The 21,304-nt window shown below is 40.4% G+C and overlaps 5 protein-coding genes across 26 annotated transcripts in view; 4 read left to right on the forward strand and 1 right to left on the reverse strand.

Annotated features, from left to right (window-relative positions):
* The window catches only part of LOC110510710 (zinc finger protein 883-like), a 586,683-nt gene that overhangs the window by 406,188 nt on the left and 159,191 nt on the right, over positions 1 to 21,304 (forward strand). The gene's annotated exons all lie outside the window — the stretch shown is intronic.
* Positions 1 to 21,304, reverse strand: part of LOC110517120 (gastrula zinc finger protein XlCGF17.1) — a 422,438-nt gene that overhangs the window by 329,125 nt on the left and 72,009 nt on the right. For 7 of the 12 annotated variants that reach the window (XM_036951151.1, XM_036951139.1, XM_036951134.1 and 4 more), the window contains 2 exons: positions 4,932 to 5,029; positions 139 to 387 (listed from right to left, as the gene is read on the reverse strand). In XM_036951151.1, coding sequence (XP_036807046.1) covers positions 139 to 387; positions 4,932 to 5,029 — 347 coding nt within the window. Of the gene's footprint in view, positions 1 to 138; positions 388 to 4,931; positions 5,171 to 5,932; positions 6,064 to 21,304 lie in introns of those variants that run through there. The other 5 variants (XM_036951155.1, XM_036951143.1, XM_036951137.1 and 2 more) reach the window with 3 other exon arrangements.
* The window catches only part of LOC110513970 (gastrula zinc finger protein XlCGF17.1-like), a 241,069-nt gene that overhangs the window by 97,215 nt on the left and 122,550 nt on the right, over positions 1 to 21,304 (forward strand). The gene's annotated exons all lie outside the window — the stretch shown is intronic.
* Positions 1 to 21,304, forward strand: part of LOC110495587 (zinc finger protein OZF) — a 110,828-nt gene that overhangs the window by 32,754 nt on the left and 56,770 nt on the right. The window lies entirely within an intron of this gene.
* On the forward strand, positions 14,275 to 17,363 carry LOC118941022 (gastrula zinc finger protein XlCGF26.1-like). 2 transcript variants are annotated; one of them, XM_036951259.1, is made up of 3 exons: positions 14,288 to 14,391; positions 15,142 to 15,253; positions 15,898 to 17,363. In XM_036951259.1, exons 2-3 carry the CDS (start codon positions 15,151 to 15,153, stop codon positions 17,328 to 17,330), a joined length of 1,536 nt encoding a protein of 511 aa, XP_036807154.1. In that variant the 5' UTR covers positions 14,288 to 14,391; positions 15,142 to 15,150; the 3' UTR covers positions 17,331 to 17,363. The 2 variants fall into 2 exon arrangements, with proteins under 2 accessions (XP_036807153.1, XP_036807154.1); XM_036951258.1 differs by having other exon boundaries at positions 14,275 to 15,253.

Below are 21,304 nucleotides of genomic sequence, written 5' to 3' on the forward strand. Positions count from 1 at the left end.
TGGCAATACTGGTGTCAAACCATGCAAGTGTCAGTAGCATGAAATAACTACCTTCTCACTGAAACAGTTCTACTGCAACTTTTCATACACAGTGGGAAGTTGGAACGAACAACACACTTAGATAGAACCTGTGCTTACCATGATTAACAGATGTCCCAATCTTCTCCTCCTCTTCTTCATCTTTAATGTTGGCATTCAGCTCCAGTGTTTGACTGCAGTCTTCCAGCTTCACTGATGCCATCTCTGGATCCTGCAGTGCAAACTGGTCTCGACTGTCACAATCAGGACCCAGTGACTGTAGGTTTGGACTCAGTGTGGAAGGAGAGAGGCAGGCTGCGTCTGTCCTCACTGCTGATATTACCGGCCTCAGACTTGATCTGAGTCGGCCTGTAGTGACAATGAGAAACAGACAAGTTATTGTCTTGACAGTTCCAGAACTTTCTTTATTCTCTAAAAATATATTATTTCTTCTTGTTCAATTATCTAATTCAGTGCTTGACTCCCTGACCAAGGCCCTTCTCCCCCGATATCTCAGTTTATTGGTGGTTCCAAACTTTTTAAGAATGATGGAGGCCTTTCAATCATATCCTTGGACTAAAATGATTGCACATGATGTTCGGCTTTCACACGAACATCTTGTGCAAAGGGCCTTTGGGTAACGAAGCACATATTCAACGTTATCCCTTTTCCTTACATAGGCTGGTCATTTCTGATCTTTGATATTTTATTGGTTTGTAAACGTATCATGGTATACTACGTTAATATTATATGTGTGAGGGCCACTTTGTTACTTGGTAGCTACTAGCAAAAGACCCTGTGTTGTGGATCATCTTCAACTATTTTGGACTGTCCATACTGTAACGTTGGTCTCAGGCTTCACTAACTAGCGTTACTGTTTTAGGTAGAGCTATTCTTTCCTACTTTTCAAAAACGAATAGGACGTGATATATCACATATCATCTTGCTAGATACGCCTTTTGTTGTGATATATCACATATCATCTTGCTAGATATGCCTTTTGTTGTGATATATCACATATCATCTTGCTAGATATGCCTTTTGTTTTGCTCGTGAGGAGTAATGGCCGAGAGAAGGCAGGAGACACTTTGTTTTGTTTAGCGTCGTTAGGTTAGACTGGTCCCTTTAACGGATCAGTCGTCCACCAGGCTACGATTAGGGGGAGGTGGGAGGGGAAGAGTTGGATGTCTCGGTTAGGGAGACAGTGGAATGGGGTTCAGTGTTCTACTGTTAGGATAGATTTATGGTTTGTTTGTTCCAACAGATCTTTACACATTTTTCTCACTACAAAATATTAATGTGGTCCTTCTGGTTACTAAACATATTTTAGATATGTCTTTATGCTATAGCTTATTCCACGTTCACATCTTTGGTTAAATGACTTCTAATGCAAAACTGAAATGTACTTCGTATAATGTCAGTGGAGTTTGTAAACGATCCAAGCTTATAACAGGTTATTACTGGGCTTAAACAACTTCACCTATTGTGTTCCTACAAGAAACTCACTTGTTGAAGGATGTGCTACTTAAAGTACACAGGAGATGGCAAGGGCAAGTAATAGCATCCTGTTTCTCCTCTCATTCTCATGGCATTATCGTTTTAATTCACTAATCGGCTCCGTTTCAAGTGGATAATATTATAACTGATACATCTGGTAGATATATTTTGATACAGGAACCTCTTTGAATTAGCATATTAATCTGGTTAATGTTTATGTTCCAGATGATGATAATCCTAAGTTAAACCCCACAAATTTGACCCCAATACCCCAGAAATGTGTGTTAAATGTAACACGCATTTAGTAGGAATGTGCTGAGATAAACGTTTGAGCTCAGTACTGTGCTATATCTCTGAGATGACCTCTACCACAATACCACTAATCCCTAAACTATACCTCCAAAATCTTTACCCAGAGAATATCTCTGAGATGACCACTACCCCAATACCACTAATCCCTAAACTATGCCTCCTAAATCTTTACCCAGAGAGTATCTCTGAGATGACCTCTACCCCAATACCACTAATCCCTAAACTGTCCCTCCTAAATCTTTACCCAGAGAATATCTCTGAGATGACCACTACCCCAATACCACTAATCCCTAAACTATGCCTCCTAAATCTTTACCCAGAGAATATCTCTGAGATGACCTCTACCCCAATACCACTAATCCATAAACTATGCCTCCTAAATCTTTACCCAGAAAATATCTCTGAGATGACCACTACCCCAATACCACTAATCCATAAACTATGCCTCCTAAATCTTTACCCAGAGAGTATCTCTGAGATGACCTCTACCCCAATACCACTAATCCCTAAACTGTCCCTCCTAAATCTTTACCCAGAGAATATCTCTGAGATGACCACTACCCCAATACCACTAATCCCTAAACTATGCCTCCTAAATCTTTACCCAGAGAATATCTCTGAGATGACCACTACCCCAATACCACTAATCCATAAACTATGCCTCCTAAATCTTTACCCAGAGAATATCTCTGAGATGACCTCTACCACAATACCACTAATCCCTAAACTATCCCTCCTAAATCTTTACCCAGAGAATATCTCTGAGATGACCACTACCCCAATACCACTAATCCCTAAACTATGCCTCCTAAATCTTTACCCAGAGAATATCTCTGAGATGACCTCTACCCCAATACCACTAATCCCTAAACTATGCCTCCTAAATCTTTACCCAGAGAGTATCTCTGAGATGACCTCTACCCCAATACCACTAATCCATAAACTATGCCTCCTAAATCTTTACCCAGAGAATATCTCTTTACATAGGAGAGAAAAGACAATGGTTGACCTCTGTCTACTACAAGCTAGATGTTTAATTGCTCTCCACAGGAAGTATGTCAGTTCCCCCTCACTTGGTCATTGGTTAAAATAATTAACGTCAAGTCTGGCTCTTGGTGAATATACTTATATAGTGAAAAAGAAGAGTTTCATAATATTTAAGATCAGTTTTGTGAGTTTTTACAAACCGGTGATATTCTAGAAGCATTGGAACTGTAAATCCTCTATTTTTATTGGCTGTAGTTCTTAGCGGTATCAGCATTATCTGCATATTACACTTTTTATTTGGAAATGTTTTGGTACCCTTCCCCAGATCTGTGCCTCGACATAATCTTTTCATGGAGCTCTACGGACAATTCTTTCGACCTCATGGCTTGGTTTTTGCTCTGACATGCACTGTCAAATGTGGGACCTTATATACAGGTGTGTTCCTTTCTAAATCTTGTCCAATCAATGTAATTCACCACAGGTGGAATCTCAAGTTGTAGAAACATCTCAAGGATGATCAATGGAAACAGGATGCACCTGAGCTCAATGTCGAGTCTCATAGCAAAGGGTCTGAATACTTATGTAAATAATGGTATTTTTGTTTTGAATTTAATACATGTACAAACATTTCTATAAACCTGTGTTTCCTTTGAGGTACATTGATGACCTTTTTTTAATCCATTTTAGAATAAGGCTGTAACGTAACAAAATGTGGAAATAGTCAAGGGGTCTGAATACTTTCTGAATGCACTGTATGTATTCATAGAAGAAAGCTGTGCAATACAAAAGGGGAATAAAACTATTCTAAAAGTCGGTAAGAGTTGAAAGCTAAAAAGGGGCGTGTCATCCTCCACTCACTATCACAAGGGTTAGTAACTACACAGACTCATTTCATATCATCCTCCACTCACTATCACAAGGGTTAGTAACTACACAGACTCATTTCATATCATCCTCCACTCACTATCACAAGGGTTAGTAACTACACAGACTCATTTCATACCATCCTCCACTCACTATCACAAGGGTTAGTAACTACACAGACTCATTTCATATCATCCTCCACTCACTATCACAAGGGTTAGTAACTACACAGACTCATTTCATATCATCCTCCACTCACTATCACAAGGGTTAGTAACTACACAGACTCATTTCATATCATCCTCCACTCACTATCACAAGGGTTAGTAACTACACAGACTCATTTCATATCATCCTCCACTCACTATCACAAGGGTTAGTAACTACACAGACTCATTTCATATCATCCTCCACTCACTATCACAAGGGTTAGTAACTACACAGACTCATTTCATATCATCCTCCACTCACTATCACAAGGGTTAGTAACTACACAGACTCATTTCATATCATCCTCCACTCACTATCACAAGGATTAGTAACTACACAGACTCATTTCATATCATCCTCCACTCACTATCACAAGGGTTAGTAACTACACAGACTCATTTCATATAATCCTCCACTCACTATCACAAGGGTTAGTAACTACACAGACTCATTTCATATAATCCTCCACTCACTATCACAAGGGTTAGTAACTACACAGACTAATTTCATATCATCCTCCACTCAGTATCACAAGGGTTAGTAACTACACAGACTCATTTCATAGAACTTTAAAACACTACTTCACTTCTTTAGTCTCCTCTCTGATCACTCCAGATAGCCCAGTGAATAAAACAAATGCTGGCAATACTGGTGTCAAACCATGCAAGTGTCAGTAGCATGAATTAACATCTACCTTCTCATTGAAACAGTTCATCATGAAACAGTTCTACAGCATCTTTTCATGCACAGTGGGAAGTTGGAACGAACAACAAACTTAGTTAGGTGTGTAACAGTATAACTTTAGTCCGTCCCCTCGCCGCGACCCGGGCTCGAACCAGGGACCCTCTGCACACATCAACAACAGTCACCCACGAAGCATCGTTACCCATCACTCCACAACAGCCACAGCCCTTGCAGAGCAAGGGGAACCACTACTTCAAGGTCTCAGAGCAAGTGACGTCACCGATTGAAACGGTATTAGCGCGCACCACCGCTAACTAGCTAGCCATTTCACATTGGTTACACATAGAACCTGCTCTTACCATGACTAACAGATTTCCCAATCGTCTCCTCCACTTCTTCATCTTTAATGTTGACATTCAGCTCCAGTGTTTGACTGCAGTCTTCCAGCTTCACTGATGTCATCTCTGGATCCTGCAGAGCAAACTGGGCTCCACTGTCACAATCAGGACTGGGTGACTGTAGGTTTGAACTCAGTGTAGAAGGAGAGAGGCAGGCTGGGTTTGTCCTCACTGTTGATGTTACCGGCCTCAGACTTAATCTGAGTCAGCCAGTAGTAATAAAGAGAAACAGACCCAAAAGTTATTGTCTTGGCAGTTCTGGCACTTAATTTATTCTCAAAAAATATTGTTTATATTTAGGTGCAGGAGCGCTACAATACTGTTGAGCTAATATTCTATAAGAGGAACATAAGAGGAACTATTTTCCTGAATAACCTTGTCTTCACTGTGTTATTTAAATCAAAACGAATAGTATTACCCTTCCATACCATAGTAACATTTATAGATAAATATAGAAACAACTGAAGGTGTCTGACTATTAGTACACATGTAGAAAACTGATGATCATTACATTAAGCTTCAAAATTGTGGTGGAACCGTGAAATTGTCTCTCTGCCTGGACTTTACATGTTTTGTCATTGTATTCACAGTAATGTCCCTGTATTGATGTGTAATAATGTTATTTATTATTGTTGCAATAAAAAATACAAAGAAGTCCGTTGACGCAAACCGAGTGGCGCCGCCATTTTACCAGCTCGTGAAATTTACATTAAAAAAACAACTTGCAACACGAATTCAGAAATCTCAGAAGTAAATAGATTATTTATGAAATGACCTTGAGAAAATTATGTACATCCACTCAGACAAACCCTAAAGGCTCTGAATATGTAACTTAGTTATCATGTGCTTCACTCGGTTTGACACAAAAATTACACATTAAACCTTTACCAAACGGATTTATTACCTAAAATGTTATGACATATTCTTTTGATATCAGAACGTTTAAACGTGCTATTACATACCTGTAGTAATAAATAGAAAAGGACACTTAGCTTATCTTCTTGACTGCATCGTTCTGGTGCTTTCTTTATACTGAATAATGGTGGGCGCCTGCCTGGAACTTCCTGTTCCCCCGCTAACACCGTCCGTGCATTCCGGGATCCTTGGGATTGCCAACTCCTCAGTAAGGAAAGTAGCTATTGGCTGTCCTAAAATTCGCTAGAAGTCGCTAAATGACGTTATCGCCCAATTTGCATAATTTACAATGTGCATGTAATTGTGATGGACGCTGTAAGAGAGAGGAATAACTTTGTGGGAAAGACAAAAAGTGAGTAAAAAACACCCTAAATATGTTTAGAACAACAAATGAGCAAGCTGCAGAGAGTGGCACACACAGCGAATAAGAACCAGATATTTGAGGCCATACTCCTTCTTCAGCACTTTATGGACCCCATTGTTAATCCCCAGGAGTTTCTCTTTTTTAAGACTACACTTCGAGAAGAAAGCCACAACAGCACGGGCTACAGATTTGGCATCCCCTCCCTCCAACTCAACAAGCGCCAGAAATGGTGATACAATTGTCTGCTTGGTGTCACTAAAGTACCTATACACAACCCCCAGGTACTTAGAAACACTTACATCCGTGGACTCATCGAGGAGGAGGCTGAAATGCTGGTCACCCACATCGACAACAAACTTTTTCAGAAAGTATGGTGCTAGAACACCATTAATAATTTCTGTGCACTTTGACCTGTGCATTTTGAAGTGGGAAGCAGCAGTGGAGTCTGAGAAAGCAGCTCTACATGCTTCTCCAATGTGATCACATGCCAGCATGGAACAGTGTTCAGCAATAGCTAATGCCATGGTGGCCTCAGCCTTTTTTGCCGAGTAAATTTGTTAACCATAAATTGCAGCTTGTTTTGGGTGGAACTGTTACAAGGCTTTGCCTTTTGAGTTGTCATGTGTTTTTTTACATCACTAAGTTTGGTGTAGAATCAGCCTTACAATACAGGCAGTATGCCCGTCCATGTATTATCTCCAATAAACGGCTTCAACCAGCCTTTGAATTCAGGGTTTGATTCCCACTCCTTTCTGTATTTTGAGTGTACAGTTTAGACTGAGACATGATGAGCTAGCCAGCTAGATGTTTATCTTATGTCACAGAGAGGAACACACACAGTGGGACAAGGTGAGTAAGTGACTGAGGCTGTGTGAGTCAAATGCAGTGATTTATTTTTGGGCAGTGATTTATTTTAGACAAAGAACATTTCACATTTACATCCCGCCCTGAATGTAAGCCAGGGCGGGATCAGCCAGCTTCCCGCAAGCGCGAGGACTGGGCTGCAAGTGAGTGCTTTGGGACAGGTGTGGGGCCCACTAAGAACAATACATGCTTTCACGTCAGAGTCTCCAATAACACCAGAAAAGGTCTCTAGATTTGTCACTAGTAAATTTTTTAAAAATGTGTCGCTAGAGGGGTCTGAATACTCGCTAAATATAGCGAAAAAGTCACTAAGTTGGCAACCCTGCTTGGGAAGGCCCTACCCCATTACATGATAAGGGGGTCGTAGCCTCCTCCGGGACACGTCTCCTTTGCATAGAATTGATCAAGATGTTGATTGTGTAATGCTATTTCTAAAATATTGATGATAAAATGATTGTGGGGGCTGACTTGTTAGACTTCAGTACAGCTTTTCACATTATCGATCATAGTCTGCTGCTGGAAAAGCATATGTGTAATGGCTTTACACCTCCCCCTTACACCCCCTGCTATAATGTCGATAAAGAGTTAGACAAGTAACCGAAGACAGAGGGTGTTCTTTAATGTGAGCGTCTCCAACATTAGGAATTCCCCAGGGTAGCTGATTAGGCCCCTTGCTTTTTTCAATCTTTACTGATGACATGCCACTGGCTTTGAGTAAGGCCAGCGTGCCTCTGTGTGAGGACGACTCAACACTATACACGTCAGCTACTACAGCGACTGAAATGACTGCAACACTTGACAAAGAGCTGCAGTTAGTTTCAGAATGGATAGGGGACAAATCATTCACTGAACGCTAAAAGTCTCGTTATGAATAAGGTGGAAATTTGATTTTCCCATGATGTCAAGCAAAGAGGCACTGAGTTTGAAGGTAGGCCTTGAAATACATCTCATGTACACCTCCAATTGACTCAAATTATGTAAATTAGCCTATCAGAAGCTTCTAAAGCCATGACATCATTTTCTGGAATTTTCCAAGCTGTTTAAAGGCACAGTCAACTTATTGTATGTAAACTTCTGACCCACTGGAATTGTGATACAGTGAATTATACGTGAAAGAATCTGTCTGTAAACAACTGTAGGTGTTCCTTTTGTCCAAGTGGGAAAGGGCAGTGTGGAGTGCAATAGAGATTGCATCATCTGTGGATATGTTGGGGTGGTATACAAATTGGAGTTGGTCTAGGGTTTCTGGGATGATGGTTTTAATGTGAGCCATGACCAACCTTTCAAAGCACTTCATGGCTACAGACGTGAGTGCCATGGGTCGGTAGTCATTTAGGCAGGTTCCCTTAGTGTTCTTGGGCACAGGCACCATGGTCGTCTGCTTAAAACATGTTGGTATTACAGACTCGGACAGGAAGAGGTTGAAAATGTCAGTGAAGACACTTGTTAGTTGGTCAGCGCATGCTCGCAGTACACGTCCTGGTAATCCGCATGGCCCTGCGGCCTTGTTAATGTTGACCTGTCTAAAGGTCTTACTCACATTGGCTGCGGAGAGCGTGATCACACAATCTTCCGGTACAGCTGGTGCTCTTATGCATGTTTCAGTGTTATTTGCCTCGAAGCGAGTATAGAAGTAGTTTAGCTCATCTGGTAGGCTTGTGTCACTGGGCAGCTCTCGGCTGTGCTTCCCTTTGTAGTCTGTAATGGTATGCAAGCCCTGCCACATCCGACGAGCATCAGAGCCGGTGTAGTACGACTCGATTTTAGTCCTTTATTGATGCTTTGGCTGTTTGATGGATCGTCGGAGGGCATAGCGAGATTTCTCATAATCTTCCGGCTTAGAGTCTCTCTCCTTGAAAGCGGAAGCTCTAGCCTTTAGCTCAGTGCGGATGCTGCCTGTAATCCGTGGTTTCTAGTTGGGGTATGTACGTACGGTCACTGTGGGGACAACGTCATCGATGCACTTATTGATGAAGCCAATGACCGAATGCCCTCAATGTCATTGGAGAAATCCCGGAACACATTCCAGTCTGTGCTAGCAAAACAGTCCTGTAGCTTAGCATCTGCTTCATCTGACCACTTTTTTATTGATCTAGTCACTGGTGCTTCCTGCTTTAATTTTTTGCTTGTAAGCAGGAATCAGGAGGATGGAATTATGGTCAGATTTGCCAAATGGAGGGTGAGGGAGAGCTTTGTATGCATCTCTGTGTGTGGAGTAAAGGTGGACCAGAGTTATTTTCCCTCTGGTTGCACATTTAACATGCTGTTAGAAATGTGGTAAAATTGATTTAAGTTTCCCTGCATTAAAGTCTCTGGCTACTAGGAGCGCCCCCTTTAAAATATATATATAAATATCACCTTTTATTTAACCAGGTAGGCCAGTTGAGAACAAGTTCTCATTTACAATTGCGACCTGGCCAAGAAAGCAAAGCAGTGCGACAAACAACAACATAGAGTTACACATGGGATAAACAAAAGTACAGTCAATAACACAATAGAAAAATCTATATACAGTGTGTGCAAATGGAGTAAGGAGATAAGGCAATAAATAGGACATAGTAGCGAAGTAATTACAATTTAGCAAATTAACACTGGAGTGAGATGTGCAGATGATGATGTGCAAGTAGAAATACTGGTGTGCAAAAAAAAAAAAAAAGTAAATAAAAACAATATGGGGATGAGGTAGGTGGTTGGATGGGCTATTTACAGATGGGCTGTGTACAGCTGCATCCTCCAGGTGAGCGTTTTCTTGTTTGCTTATGGCAGAATACAGCTCATTCAATGCTATCTTAGTGCCAACCTCTGACTGAGGTGGTATGTAAACAGCTACGAAGAATAAAGATGAGAACTCTCTCGATAGGTAGTGTTTTTTTTTGCTTATCGTGATGTAATCAACCTCAGGCATTGCTCGAGACTTCCTTAGACATAGTGCAACAGCTGTTATTATTTTTTTTAAGTACATAGTCCGCTGTCCCTTGTCTTACCAGACACCACTGTTCTATCCTGCTGGTACATCTATAACCAGCCAGCTGTATGTTGATATTGTCATCGTTCAGCCACGACTCTGTGAAGCATAAGATGTTAGTTTTTAATGTCCCGTTGGTAGTTTAATCTTCCCCGTAGCTCGTCGATTTTATTGTCCAAAGATTGCACGTTTGCTAGCAGAATTAAGGGAAGTGGGGGTTTATTCGATCGCCTTCGAATTCTCAGCAGGCAGCCCGCTCTCCGGCCTCTCTTTCTCTGCCTCCTCTTTACGCAGATCACGGGGATCGGGGCCTGTTCCCGAGGGAGCCGTATATCCTCCGCCTCGCTCGTCAGAGTCGTGAAAGATGTCCTGATGTCTAGAAGTTATTTTCGGTCCTAAGAGATGGTAGCGGCAACATTATGTACAAAATGAATGAAAAAATAAGTTACAAACGAAGCAGATAAACAAACAACAAAAAACAAATCGGTAAAACATCTGCCTTCTGCTCCGGCAGTGTGACTGTTTGAGGTTGTGGACAGGTGTCTTTTATACTGATAACAAGTGCCATTAATACAGGTAACGAGTGGAGGACAGAGGAGCCTCTTAAAGAAATTACAGGTCTGTGAGAGCCAGAAATCTTGCTTGTTTGTAGGTGACCAAATACTTATTTTCCACCATAATTTGCAAATAAATTCATTAAAAATCCTACAATGTGATTTTCTGGATTTTTTCCCCTCATTTTGTCTGTCATAGTTGAAGTGTACCTATGATGAAAATTACAGGCCTCTCTCATCTTTTTAAGTGGGAGAACTTGCACAATTGGTAGCTGACTAAATACTTTTTTTGCCCCACTGTATATTTTTTTTCTGATTGCTTGGTAGTGTAAACACAAAATAAATGTTAGCTGTACCAGAGTTGATCTGTACAAAGCCTTTATTATTAAGGCCATTGTATACTGTAGGCTAATTATTCAAGATAATGCTTGACTGGATTTAAATGCAGGACCAGTAGGCTGTGTGATGAAATTAAGTAATAATAAGGACTAATTGATAACAGGCCAGAAAGCTGAACAAAACCAGCGTAATGACATACTAGAGAGTCTAATGGAGAAAAGAAACATGGTGAAGCATTTATTAGGGCTAAAGCATAGCAAAATAAATAAAACAGAATTTGAGAAAATGTCACGTTGGGCAGACCATTATACATTTTTAGAACTTGCGAGTCAATAGGTTAAAAGGCCATTAAGGTCACATGATCACCTCATTCAAAATTGCCAAGCTCCTAAACCATTCTTCTCAAAAAGGGACCATACAAATTACCACCATGCAAATTCATAATTGGTTTAGAAGACAAAATAAGAATCTAGCCTATTAAAACAGACAGAGCAGGTCATTTTGATTATACAACCTTAGTGACCCTTTAAGGTAGGGTGTAGTTAAAGGCTTTTCTTATGCATGTTAGAGTTGCGTAAATTCGAATCTGGTATCAGGATAAATATAATAATGAGTCACCGATTGAATACTATGTATTTTTTATTAGCTAAGTAATAAATGGCAAATGCAACTTTCGTATATACGGGCTCTCTGTAATACCACGCAGGGCAGAACAGAGAACTGACAAGATGTATGTAAACAGTATTCTTTATACTGTGATACAGTTCCAACCCGTCAGTTGGCCTATCACAGTAGAGGCTGGGCGTGGTTTAAACTTGCTCAGCCTATTGCAGGCGCTCAGGCGGGTCCCCGCCTCTTGGCGCTTCTGTTGATAGATGTAACTGTTGCTGTGAAGAACATCCAGGCTCTCATGCTCCATACCGTTATCTCGCACCTGGCTCCTGTTATCTAACAAAAGACCTCTTGTTCTGCAACCCCACGCTCTGAATGTGCCCCCCCCCCCCCCCCCCAACTCATTGCATAGTTCCTGTCTTCTGTATTTTTCCATCATGAGAAAGGCCAACACAGGATCCAACATGCACAACGCAACTCAGCGCGGCTGGATACAGACTGTAACCATGTATTGTGTGGTTACGGTACCACAAAACCCAGAGGACTTCGCTTTTATGGCTATGACACTCACAGCCATGATAAATGTCATCATAACACATGGGCTCTCATGTATTATTGCTTAAATATACCATGGCTGTTAGCCAATCAGCTTTCAGGGCTCAAACCACCCAGTTATTAATACAAAATATACTACAGAATAATTACATGTTTGTAGGTACCATTGACAACAGAGTACACAGTTGTGTTTCCTAGTCCCCGCATTGCGTGATGGTCGTTGAAGTTGAACAAGGACATCAGGCCATTGGTAAAGAGCCTGAAAGTCAAACACACACAGGATGTTCTTTGTGAATTGAACACTATCAAACTGCTGAGGAGATAAGGCTGTTGGATTTACTGTCTTTGTTGCAGACAGTTTATCACTAACGATACCTTTTAAAATTACTTTCTTATTGGATCTATTCTAAAGATATGACATACCTGTCCATGACCTTGTGGGCACAGTCCTTTGTGTTCTTACCACCAATGTTGCTTAACCTTAATCTGTGTCAAGAGACTGTTTGAAACCCTATGTAGTAACCTCTGTCTCAGTAGGACTAATAAAAAATAAATTCTACAGGCATTGCTTGTAAGAGTGGAATTAACCAATTGTATCGCTTTAGGTAGTGTGAAAGATGCTGACTAAATCTACAGTGTAAATAGTATTTTAATTACATTTTAGAGGTGATAAGTTGGACAGATCGAGTGAAAAAAAGAAGCAATTTTCCCACAAGACATCTCTCCTTCTCACTATCACTGTTTCGCTTCACCACCCGCAACTTTTAAAAAGATCAAACTGGGCTCATTGCCTGCTTGAATTATGCAGAAACGGGCAGCGTTTAGGCCATGCAATTGATTCAGTTGGAAAGTGGAGAAATTGTGCTTACAATGGTATTGACATTACAGTTGATCTGGAAGTATTACGTTTTTGGGCTCTAAAATAAGGGCAATTGTACGGACCAAGGCGATGTACGAGTTTACGTTAGCTAGTTAAGTTAGCATGCAAGTATCCAGGCAGAGAGTTAGCCTAGATAAAATAATAATAATAATAGTTTGCGACATCAACAGAAACTGATCATTAATATAACAACCCTATCAAATTAGAAACGTTTTCAGAAATGTTGATGCTTACAATTATCCTCGTATCGTTGTTACCGTCCTGATGAACAAATGTCGGGTGAATGACTTGCTCTTTCTGCTTCTCCCAGTTTGGAGACATGACGGTTATAAATTGTAATAAATTCCATTGTGAAATTGTAAACTAATGATTTAAAATTACAGGTAATTTTCAGTCATTCTGTCTATATCAGAACATCAAACAAGCTATTCGATTTGATTTTAAATCAATATATTTCATTATATTGTGTATATCAAAAAAAGAATCAAACTTATACCATATGCAATATTGTATAGTTATATTCGTGTATCTCAGGCATTTCTATGAGTACAAGCTGATCAGGCTGATCTTCGGCTCTTTTTGCAGTGCAGGAGTTAGTCCGTAGCGGGGTGTGTCTTGTTTTTTTTTGTAGGGAAATATAGCGAAGCGGAGGTGCTTGTTCGAGTCCGATATCTCCCAGTTGAGTAAAGTTGGTAAGAATGACCGGGACAACGAACAATTTAGCAAAAAGACCAAAAGTTGTAAACTAACATCGGGTTCTTTTGGAGTGCGATTCATCAACAATGATGTATTTTGGGGAGATCATTTGAGGTCAGGAAGATGGTAAAGGAGGCATTAGGAAAGGTAGAGTCAGCCAGAGTGACCAGTAGTGGTTTTGTTTTGATTTCATGCGGCTCAGAAGAGCAGAAGGAGAGAGCATTGTTTTTCGAAGCAGGGCACGGATAAAAGGTGTTATATCTGGAGTTTCGTTGGGAGAGTTAAGAGTTTCTGCCTACTCATGTGAATCTGCGATATGTAAGATACGCAGTGAGAGCTATTGTGAATAAACCACTGCAGTTATGACATTTATAAAATAATGGCCATGTTTCAAGTGTGTGCCGAAGGAATATTTTTGGTATTCATTAGGATCCCCGTTAACCGCTGCAAAAGTATCAGAATTCTTCACTTCTCTCATTGACTTGTCAAACCCAGGCTTGGTCTGCTTCGCAATCGTTCTCTGAAGTCTCGCGTTGTTACGTCTCTGGGTTTAGAAACTGGTAGTGGGGGAAAAGGAAGTTCCGCGCAGGCGCACATCATTCTTCGGAATAAAGAATACACCAGAATTGTGCAGTCGAGACGACACTTCTGTGTCCGTTTCAAATATATTACTACTGGTATGTAATAGCACGTTATAATATCGAAAGAACATGTCATAACAGGCTAGGTAACAAATACGTCAAGTTATTATGACGTTTTGATAAAGGTTTTATGTGCTATTTTTATGTCAAACCGCATGAGTGAACGTGATTACTTTTTTTTACAAGTCACGTAGAGACTTTGGTTTAGTCTGAGTGGATGTTTATCATTTCGTCAAGGTCATTTCATAAAGGATAATTTTTTTTAGATTTCCGGGTTCGTTTTACATGTCATTTTTGGTTTTGTGTAAAATTCACGAGCTGGTAAAATGGCGGATCCCACTCGGTCTGCATCGACGTACTTCAGTGTAGGCACTGAGGGTGCAACAGAAAGACAATTTTGTGGTTGCACTACTGTTTTGGAGCTAAATGTAATTATTATCAATTTTTTTACACGTGTATTTACAGTTGTGTAGCCTAATTTTAAAGTGTATAATTTGTCTAATATTTATTAATTCATGTTTTGTCAATGCTTAGTTACCAGATCTATTGAAATGAGATCAGTGCTCGACTTGGACAGGAGCTCACTGGAGCTGAGTACCGTCACCTCAAATTTCTAGTGTTTGAGCTCATGTTCCTCTTATAAAATATTAGCTCAACAGTATTGTGGAGCTCCTGCAGCTAAATATCAACATTAACGGCACCTATTTCAGTTCAAGTCAAGCACTGAATTAGATAATTGAACAGGATAAAATGAAAAATGACAGTGGAGCCCAGTTTGCTCTGCAGGATCCAGAGATGGCATCAGTGAAGCTGGAAGACTGCAGTCAAACACTGGAGCTGAATGTCAACATTAAAGATGACGAAGAGGAAGAGAAGATTGGGAAATCTGTTTCTCATGGTAAGAGCAGGTTCTATCTAAGTTTGTTTTTCATTCCAAAGTTCCACTGCATGAGAAGTTGCAGTAGAACTGTTTCATGATGAACTGTTTCAATGAAAAGGTATTATTTCATGCTACTGAGACTTGCATGGTTTGACACCAGTATTGTCAGCATTTGTTTTATTCACTGGTCTATCTGGAGTGATCAGAGAGTAGACTAAAGAAGTGAAGTAGACAAACTGCCCGTGTTTTAAAGTCCTATGAAATGAGTCTGTGTAGTATCTAACCCTTGTGATAGTTAGTAGAGGATGACAAGCTCCCTTTTAGCTTTCATCTCTTTACCCACTTTTAGAATAGTTTTATTCCCCTGTATTGTACAGCCTACTGATATGAATACATATGTCACCCAGTACAGCCAGAAGCGGACTGGCCACCCCTTTGAGCCTGTTTCCTCTCTACATTTCTTATAGGGTTCCTGCTTTCTGGGGAGTTTTTCCTGGCCACTGTGCTGCTATATCTGCATTGCTTGCTCTTTCGGGATTTTAAGCTGGCTTTCTGTAGAACACTTTGTGACAGCTGCTGATGTAAAAAGGGGTTCATAAAATACATTTGATTGACATGTTTATCACACCAACTGACTGTTTCTTCTGATGTTGTTCACACAGGAGACCACGTTGAGACATTCTCTACATCCAGAGAGCAACAGAGGGAAGATCACAGAGCTAACAGGTCTCACCACTGCCCACATTGTGAGGAGATTTTCCCAATTCTATCAAAGCTAAAAATACACCAAAAAATACACACAGGACAGAATCCGTATTCCTGTACTGACTGTGGGAAGAGATTCACAACATCAGGGAATCTGACGGTTCATCAGAGAGTGCACACTGGAGAGAAGCCTTACTCCTGCTCTGACTGTGGGGCGAGTTTCTCTCGACTGGGCCACTTAAAAACACATGAACATATACATACAGGAGTGAAGCCTTACTTCTGCTCTGATTGTGTAAAATGCTTCACAACATCAGCTGAGCTAAAAGTTCACCAGAGAACACACACAGGAGAGAAGCCTTTCTTCTGCTCTGACTGTGGAAAGAGTTTCTCTCAACTTTCCCACTTAAAAACACATGAACTTATACATACAGGATTGAAGCCTTACTCCTGCTCTGACTGTGTAAAATGCTTCACAACATCAGCTGAGCTAAAAGTTCATCAGAGAACACACACAGGAGAGAAGCCTTTCTTCTGCACTGACTGTGGAAAGAGTTACTCTGTACTGTGCAACTTAAAAACACATGAACGTATACATACAGGAGTGAAGCCTTACTCCTGCTCTGACTGTGGAAAGAGTTTCTCTCGACTGGACATCTTAAAAACACATGAAAGTATACATACAGGAGTGAAGCCTTACTCCTGCTCTGACTGTATAAAATGCTTCACAACAACAGCTGAGCTAAAAGTTCACCAGAGAACACACACTGGAGAGAAACCTTACTCCTGCTCTGACTGTGGAAAGAGTTTCCCTCTACTGAGAACCTTAAAAACACATGAACATATACATACGGTAGTGAAGCCTTATTCCTGCTCTAATTGTGGAAAGAGTTTTTCTCAACTGGGCCACTTGAAAACACATGAACGTATACATACAGGGGAGAAGCCCTACTCCTGCTGTGACTGTGTAAAATGCTTCAAAACATCAGCTGAGCTAAAAGTTCATCAAAGAACACACACATCAGAGAAGCCTTGCTCCTGCTCTGACTGTGGGAAGAGTTTTTCTCGACTGGACCTCTTAAAAACACATGAACGTAGACATACAGGAGTGAAGCCTTACTCCTGCTGTGACTGTGTAAAATGCTTCAAAACATCAGCTGAGCTAAAAGTTCATCAGAGAACACACACAGGAGAGAAGCCTTACTCCTGCTTTGACTGTGGAAAGATTTTCTCTCAACTGGGCCACTTAAAAACACATGAACGTATACATACAGGAGTGAAGCCTTACTCCTGCTCTGACTGTATAAAATACTTCACAACATCAGCTGAGCTAAAAGTTCATCAGAGAACACACACAGGAGAGAAGCCTTACTCCTGCTCTGACTGTTGAAAGAGTTTCTCTGGAATGTGTCAGTTAAAAAGACACCAAGGTAAACAGAGAAGCCTTAGCACTGATCTGACTGTAAAAAATTGTTTAAAACAACAGCTGACCTAAAAGGTCATCAGTGAACAGACACAGGAGAGAAGCCTTAATTCTGCTCTTAATGTAGTAAGAGTAACTCAAGTGAAAGTCACCAAGTAAAATACTACTTGAGTTAAAGTCTAAGTATTTGGTTGTAAATAGACTTAAGTATCAAAAGTAAAATAATTAATAATTTAAAATTCCTTAAATTATCCTCTCCGTCAGGGGTGGGCATTTCCAGTCCTCGAGGGCCTGATTGGTGTCACAGTTTTGCCCCAGCCCCAGCTAACACACCTGACTCCAATTATCACCTAATCATGATCTTCAGTTTAGAATGTAATTTGATTAATCTGTTGTGTTTGCTAGGGATGGAGAAAAGTGTGACACCAATCAGGCCCGAGGACTGGAGTTGCCCACCCCTGCTCAACGGGATGGGTGTCCCTAAACCGGGACGGTTGTTGCTAACGTGCGCTAATGTGACTAGAATGACGTTGTATACAACAGACGACTTTCTGGTACATAGACATTTCTTTATATCGACAGAAAGCTTAAATTCTTGTTAATCTAACTGCAGTGTTCAATTAACAGTAGCTATGAAAGTGAAAAAAAATATAATGCTATTGTTTGAGGAGAGTGCACAACAACAAAAAATATCTAAACATCATTGCCAATCAGATGCGTCCCTTCATGGCAGGACTGTATGCATCTGCAAATAGACTTTTTCAGCAGGATTATGCCTTGTGCCACAAGGCTTGTCCAGTAATGGTTCCAAGAACAGCTGAATTCACTGTAATTGTGCATCTGTGGGAGGAGAAGGAACGGGCTATTCAGAGTAGATCCACTCCCAGCCAACTTGACACAATAAAGCATTGGAGTCAACATGGACCAGCATCCCTGTGGCACACTCTCAACACCTTGGACAGTCTATGTACTGATGCATTGAGGCTGTTCTGAGGACAAAGGGGGGTGCTACTCAATATTAGGAAGGTGTTCCTGATGTTTTGTACACAGTGTATATCAGATAAAGATGGTGTGATGATCAGTTTTTAGCATTAGTTTGGGTGGATTATTTTATATTACTAAACAAATTTTGTTTAATGATGAACAGGCTATGAATCGACTACTTGTGTTTATTAATTTGTCTTTTAATACTAGATTCATTATTGTAGTCATTGAGGATGAATGTGTTTGAATAACTGTGTTGAAGTTAATTGATCTGGCAGGTAGCCTAGTGGTTAAGAGTGTTGGGCCAGTAACTGAAAGGTTGCTGGTTTGAATCCCGAGCTGACTTGGTGAAAAATCTGTCATTGTGCCCTTGAGCAAGGTAATTAACTCTTATTTGTCCTATAAGTTGCTCTGGATAAGAGCATCCGCTAACTGACAAGATTGTAATGAAAAATAATGTTTGTACATACATGTTTTTCTCTCTTGTGTATAATTCAATGAAATAAACTGTTTGAAGTGAAATTCTGTATATACAATACACAACATTACAACTTTGCCTTCCCTGGCCAGAGGTACAGGGCCATAGTAAGTTAGTAGCCTACAATTTCCAGGCAATACAGCATGTCAGATCGCTAATGATTAGGTGTATAGGCTGCTACATTTTTGCCTGTGTCTGTCGGGAGTGATGTGTTATCAGGCTAAGTAACTACTATTATGTTTGGTTTGCTAATTGCACCAGTAGCATGGTATTTTCCTGCAATGGTAGTGACCAAAAAACAATATGTTTTCCATTGTACTAGACCTAGGAACATAGAAGAAACTGCCAGATGTGTCATAATAGCCTGGAAGTAAAGCTGCACTGGGAGACACATTTGAAATGGAATACATAAAATACATTCAGCAGGGTGAAACAATCACAGTAAAACATGATTTAAATGTATTGTTGGAAGGGCTGTGGTCACCATTCATGTAATACATTAAATATATACATCAGATGGTATTGGGGAGCTATTTCATAGGGTTTTCATGGGTACATTATTTACCCATTTCAATCTTATACCAACCAACCCTATGCTTGGTGTGACTGTTATGGACAGAGCAGACCATCTGATATGCCCTTAAATTTTGTAATATGTGTTGTGGAAATTTCCTGTATTTACCAAATCATGAGAGAAAACCACACACAAGTCAGAGTTAGTTGTCACAAAGTCCATCTTTAATTATATGAGCTCCATCACAACCCTGTGACTCTCAGATCAATTCAGTGTCTATCAATGAATTCTCTGAGAGTCCCTTACACATTGCAACTGAGATCCTTTATAGCAAAGACACACATAGCCAGACAGCATCAGCATAATTTATCGTTCAGCTTTGTCTCCTAAACTATGTTATTTTCTCAAACTCAGAACCTTAACAAATCCTCCATATCAACAGGCATATATCAAATCCATCCTATCTTGACAAGATCACAGAGACACATTGACTGGCACATAGACATTGTGGAGCCAAGAGATACACACTTGACCTCTCCCGTCTCTCCGGCCCAAACAACTTAGTCTTGACAGAGAACAGATACTGCAACCCCGCCACAGTATTATACAAACACGTTCTGATGAGAAGTAACTTACAAACATATGATGAATATAAAACATCTTACCTATGTTACCAACTAATTCTGATTATTCCCCAACATATGCAACCTGGAATTAAAATGTAAGGACCAGTGCTTCTACAGTGTAAGTCGATAAGAACTGCCTAGTTAAATAAAGGTTCAATAAAAACAGCCGAAACAGTTCGGAAGAGTTCGTGCACACAGTGGGGCAAAAAAGTATTTAGTCAGCCAACAATTGTGCAAGTTCTCCCGCTTAAAAAGATGAGAGAGGCCTGTAATTTTCATCATAGGTACACTTCAACTATGACAGACTAAATGAGGGGAAAAAAAAAAAATCCAGAAAATCACATTGTAGGATTTTTAATGAATTTAATGAATTTATTTGCAAATTATGGTGGAAAATAAGTATTTGGTCAATAAAAGTTTATCTCAATACTTTGTTATATACCCTTTGTTGGCAATGACAGAGGTCAAACTTTTTCTGTAAGTCTTCACAAGGTTTTCACACACTGTTGCTGGTATTTTGGCCCATTCCTCCATGCAGATCTCCTCTAGAGCAGTGATGTTTTGGGGCTGTTGCTGGGAAACACGGACTTTCAACTCCCTCCAAAGATTTTCTATGGGGTTGAGATCTGGAGACTGGCTAGGCCACTCCAGGACCTTGAAATGATTCTTATGAAGCCACTCCTTCGTTGCCTGGGCGGTGTGTTTGGGATCATTGTCATTTTTATTTTATTTTTTTATTTCACCTTTATTTAAGGTAGGCTAGTTGAGAACAAGTTCTCATTTGCAACCGCGACCTGGCCAAGATAAAGCATAGCAGTGTGAACAGACAACACAGAGTTACACATGGAGTAAACAATTAACAAGTCAATAACACAGTAGAAAAAAAGAGTCTATATACATTGTGTGCAAAAGGCATGAGGAGGTAGGCGAATAATTACAATTTTGCAGATTAACACTGGAGTGATAAGTGATCAGATGGTCATGTACAGGTAGAGATATTGGTGTGCAAAAGAGCAGAAAAGTAAATAAATAAAAACAGTATGGGGATGAGGTAGGTAAAAATGGGTGGGCTATTTACTGATAGACTATGTACAGCTGCAGCGATCGGTTAGCTGCTCAGATAGCAGATGTTTGAAGTTGGTGAGGGAGATAAAAGTCTCCAACTTCAGCGATTTTTGCAATTCGTTCCAGTCACAGGCAGCAGAGAACTGGAACGAAAGGCGGCCAAATGAGGTGTTGGCTTTAGGGATGATCAGTGAGATACACCTGCTGGAGCGCGTGCTACGGGTGGGTGTTGCCATCGTGACCAGTGAACTGAGATAAGGCGGAGCTTTACCTA

The sequence above is a fragment of the Oncorhynchus mykiss genome, chromosome 18 (genome assembly GCF_013265735.2).
Source record: "Oncorhynchus mykiss isolate Arlee chromosome 18, USDA_OmykA_1.1, whole genome shotgun sequence".
Taxonomy (NCBI): domain Eukaryota; kingdom Metazoa; phylum Chordata; class Actinopteri; order Salmoniformes; family Salmonidae; genus Oncorhynchus; species Oncorhynchus mykiss.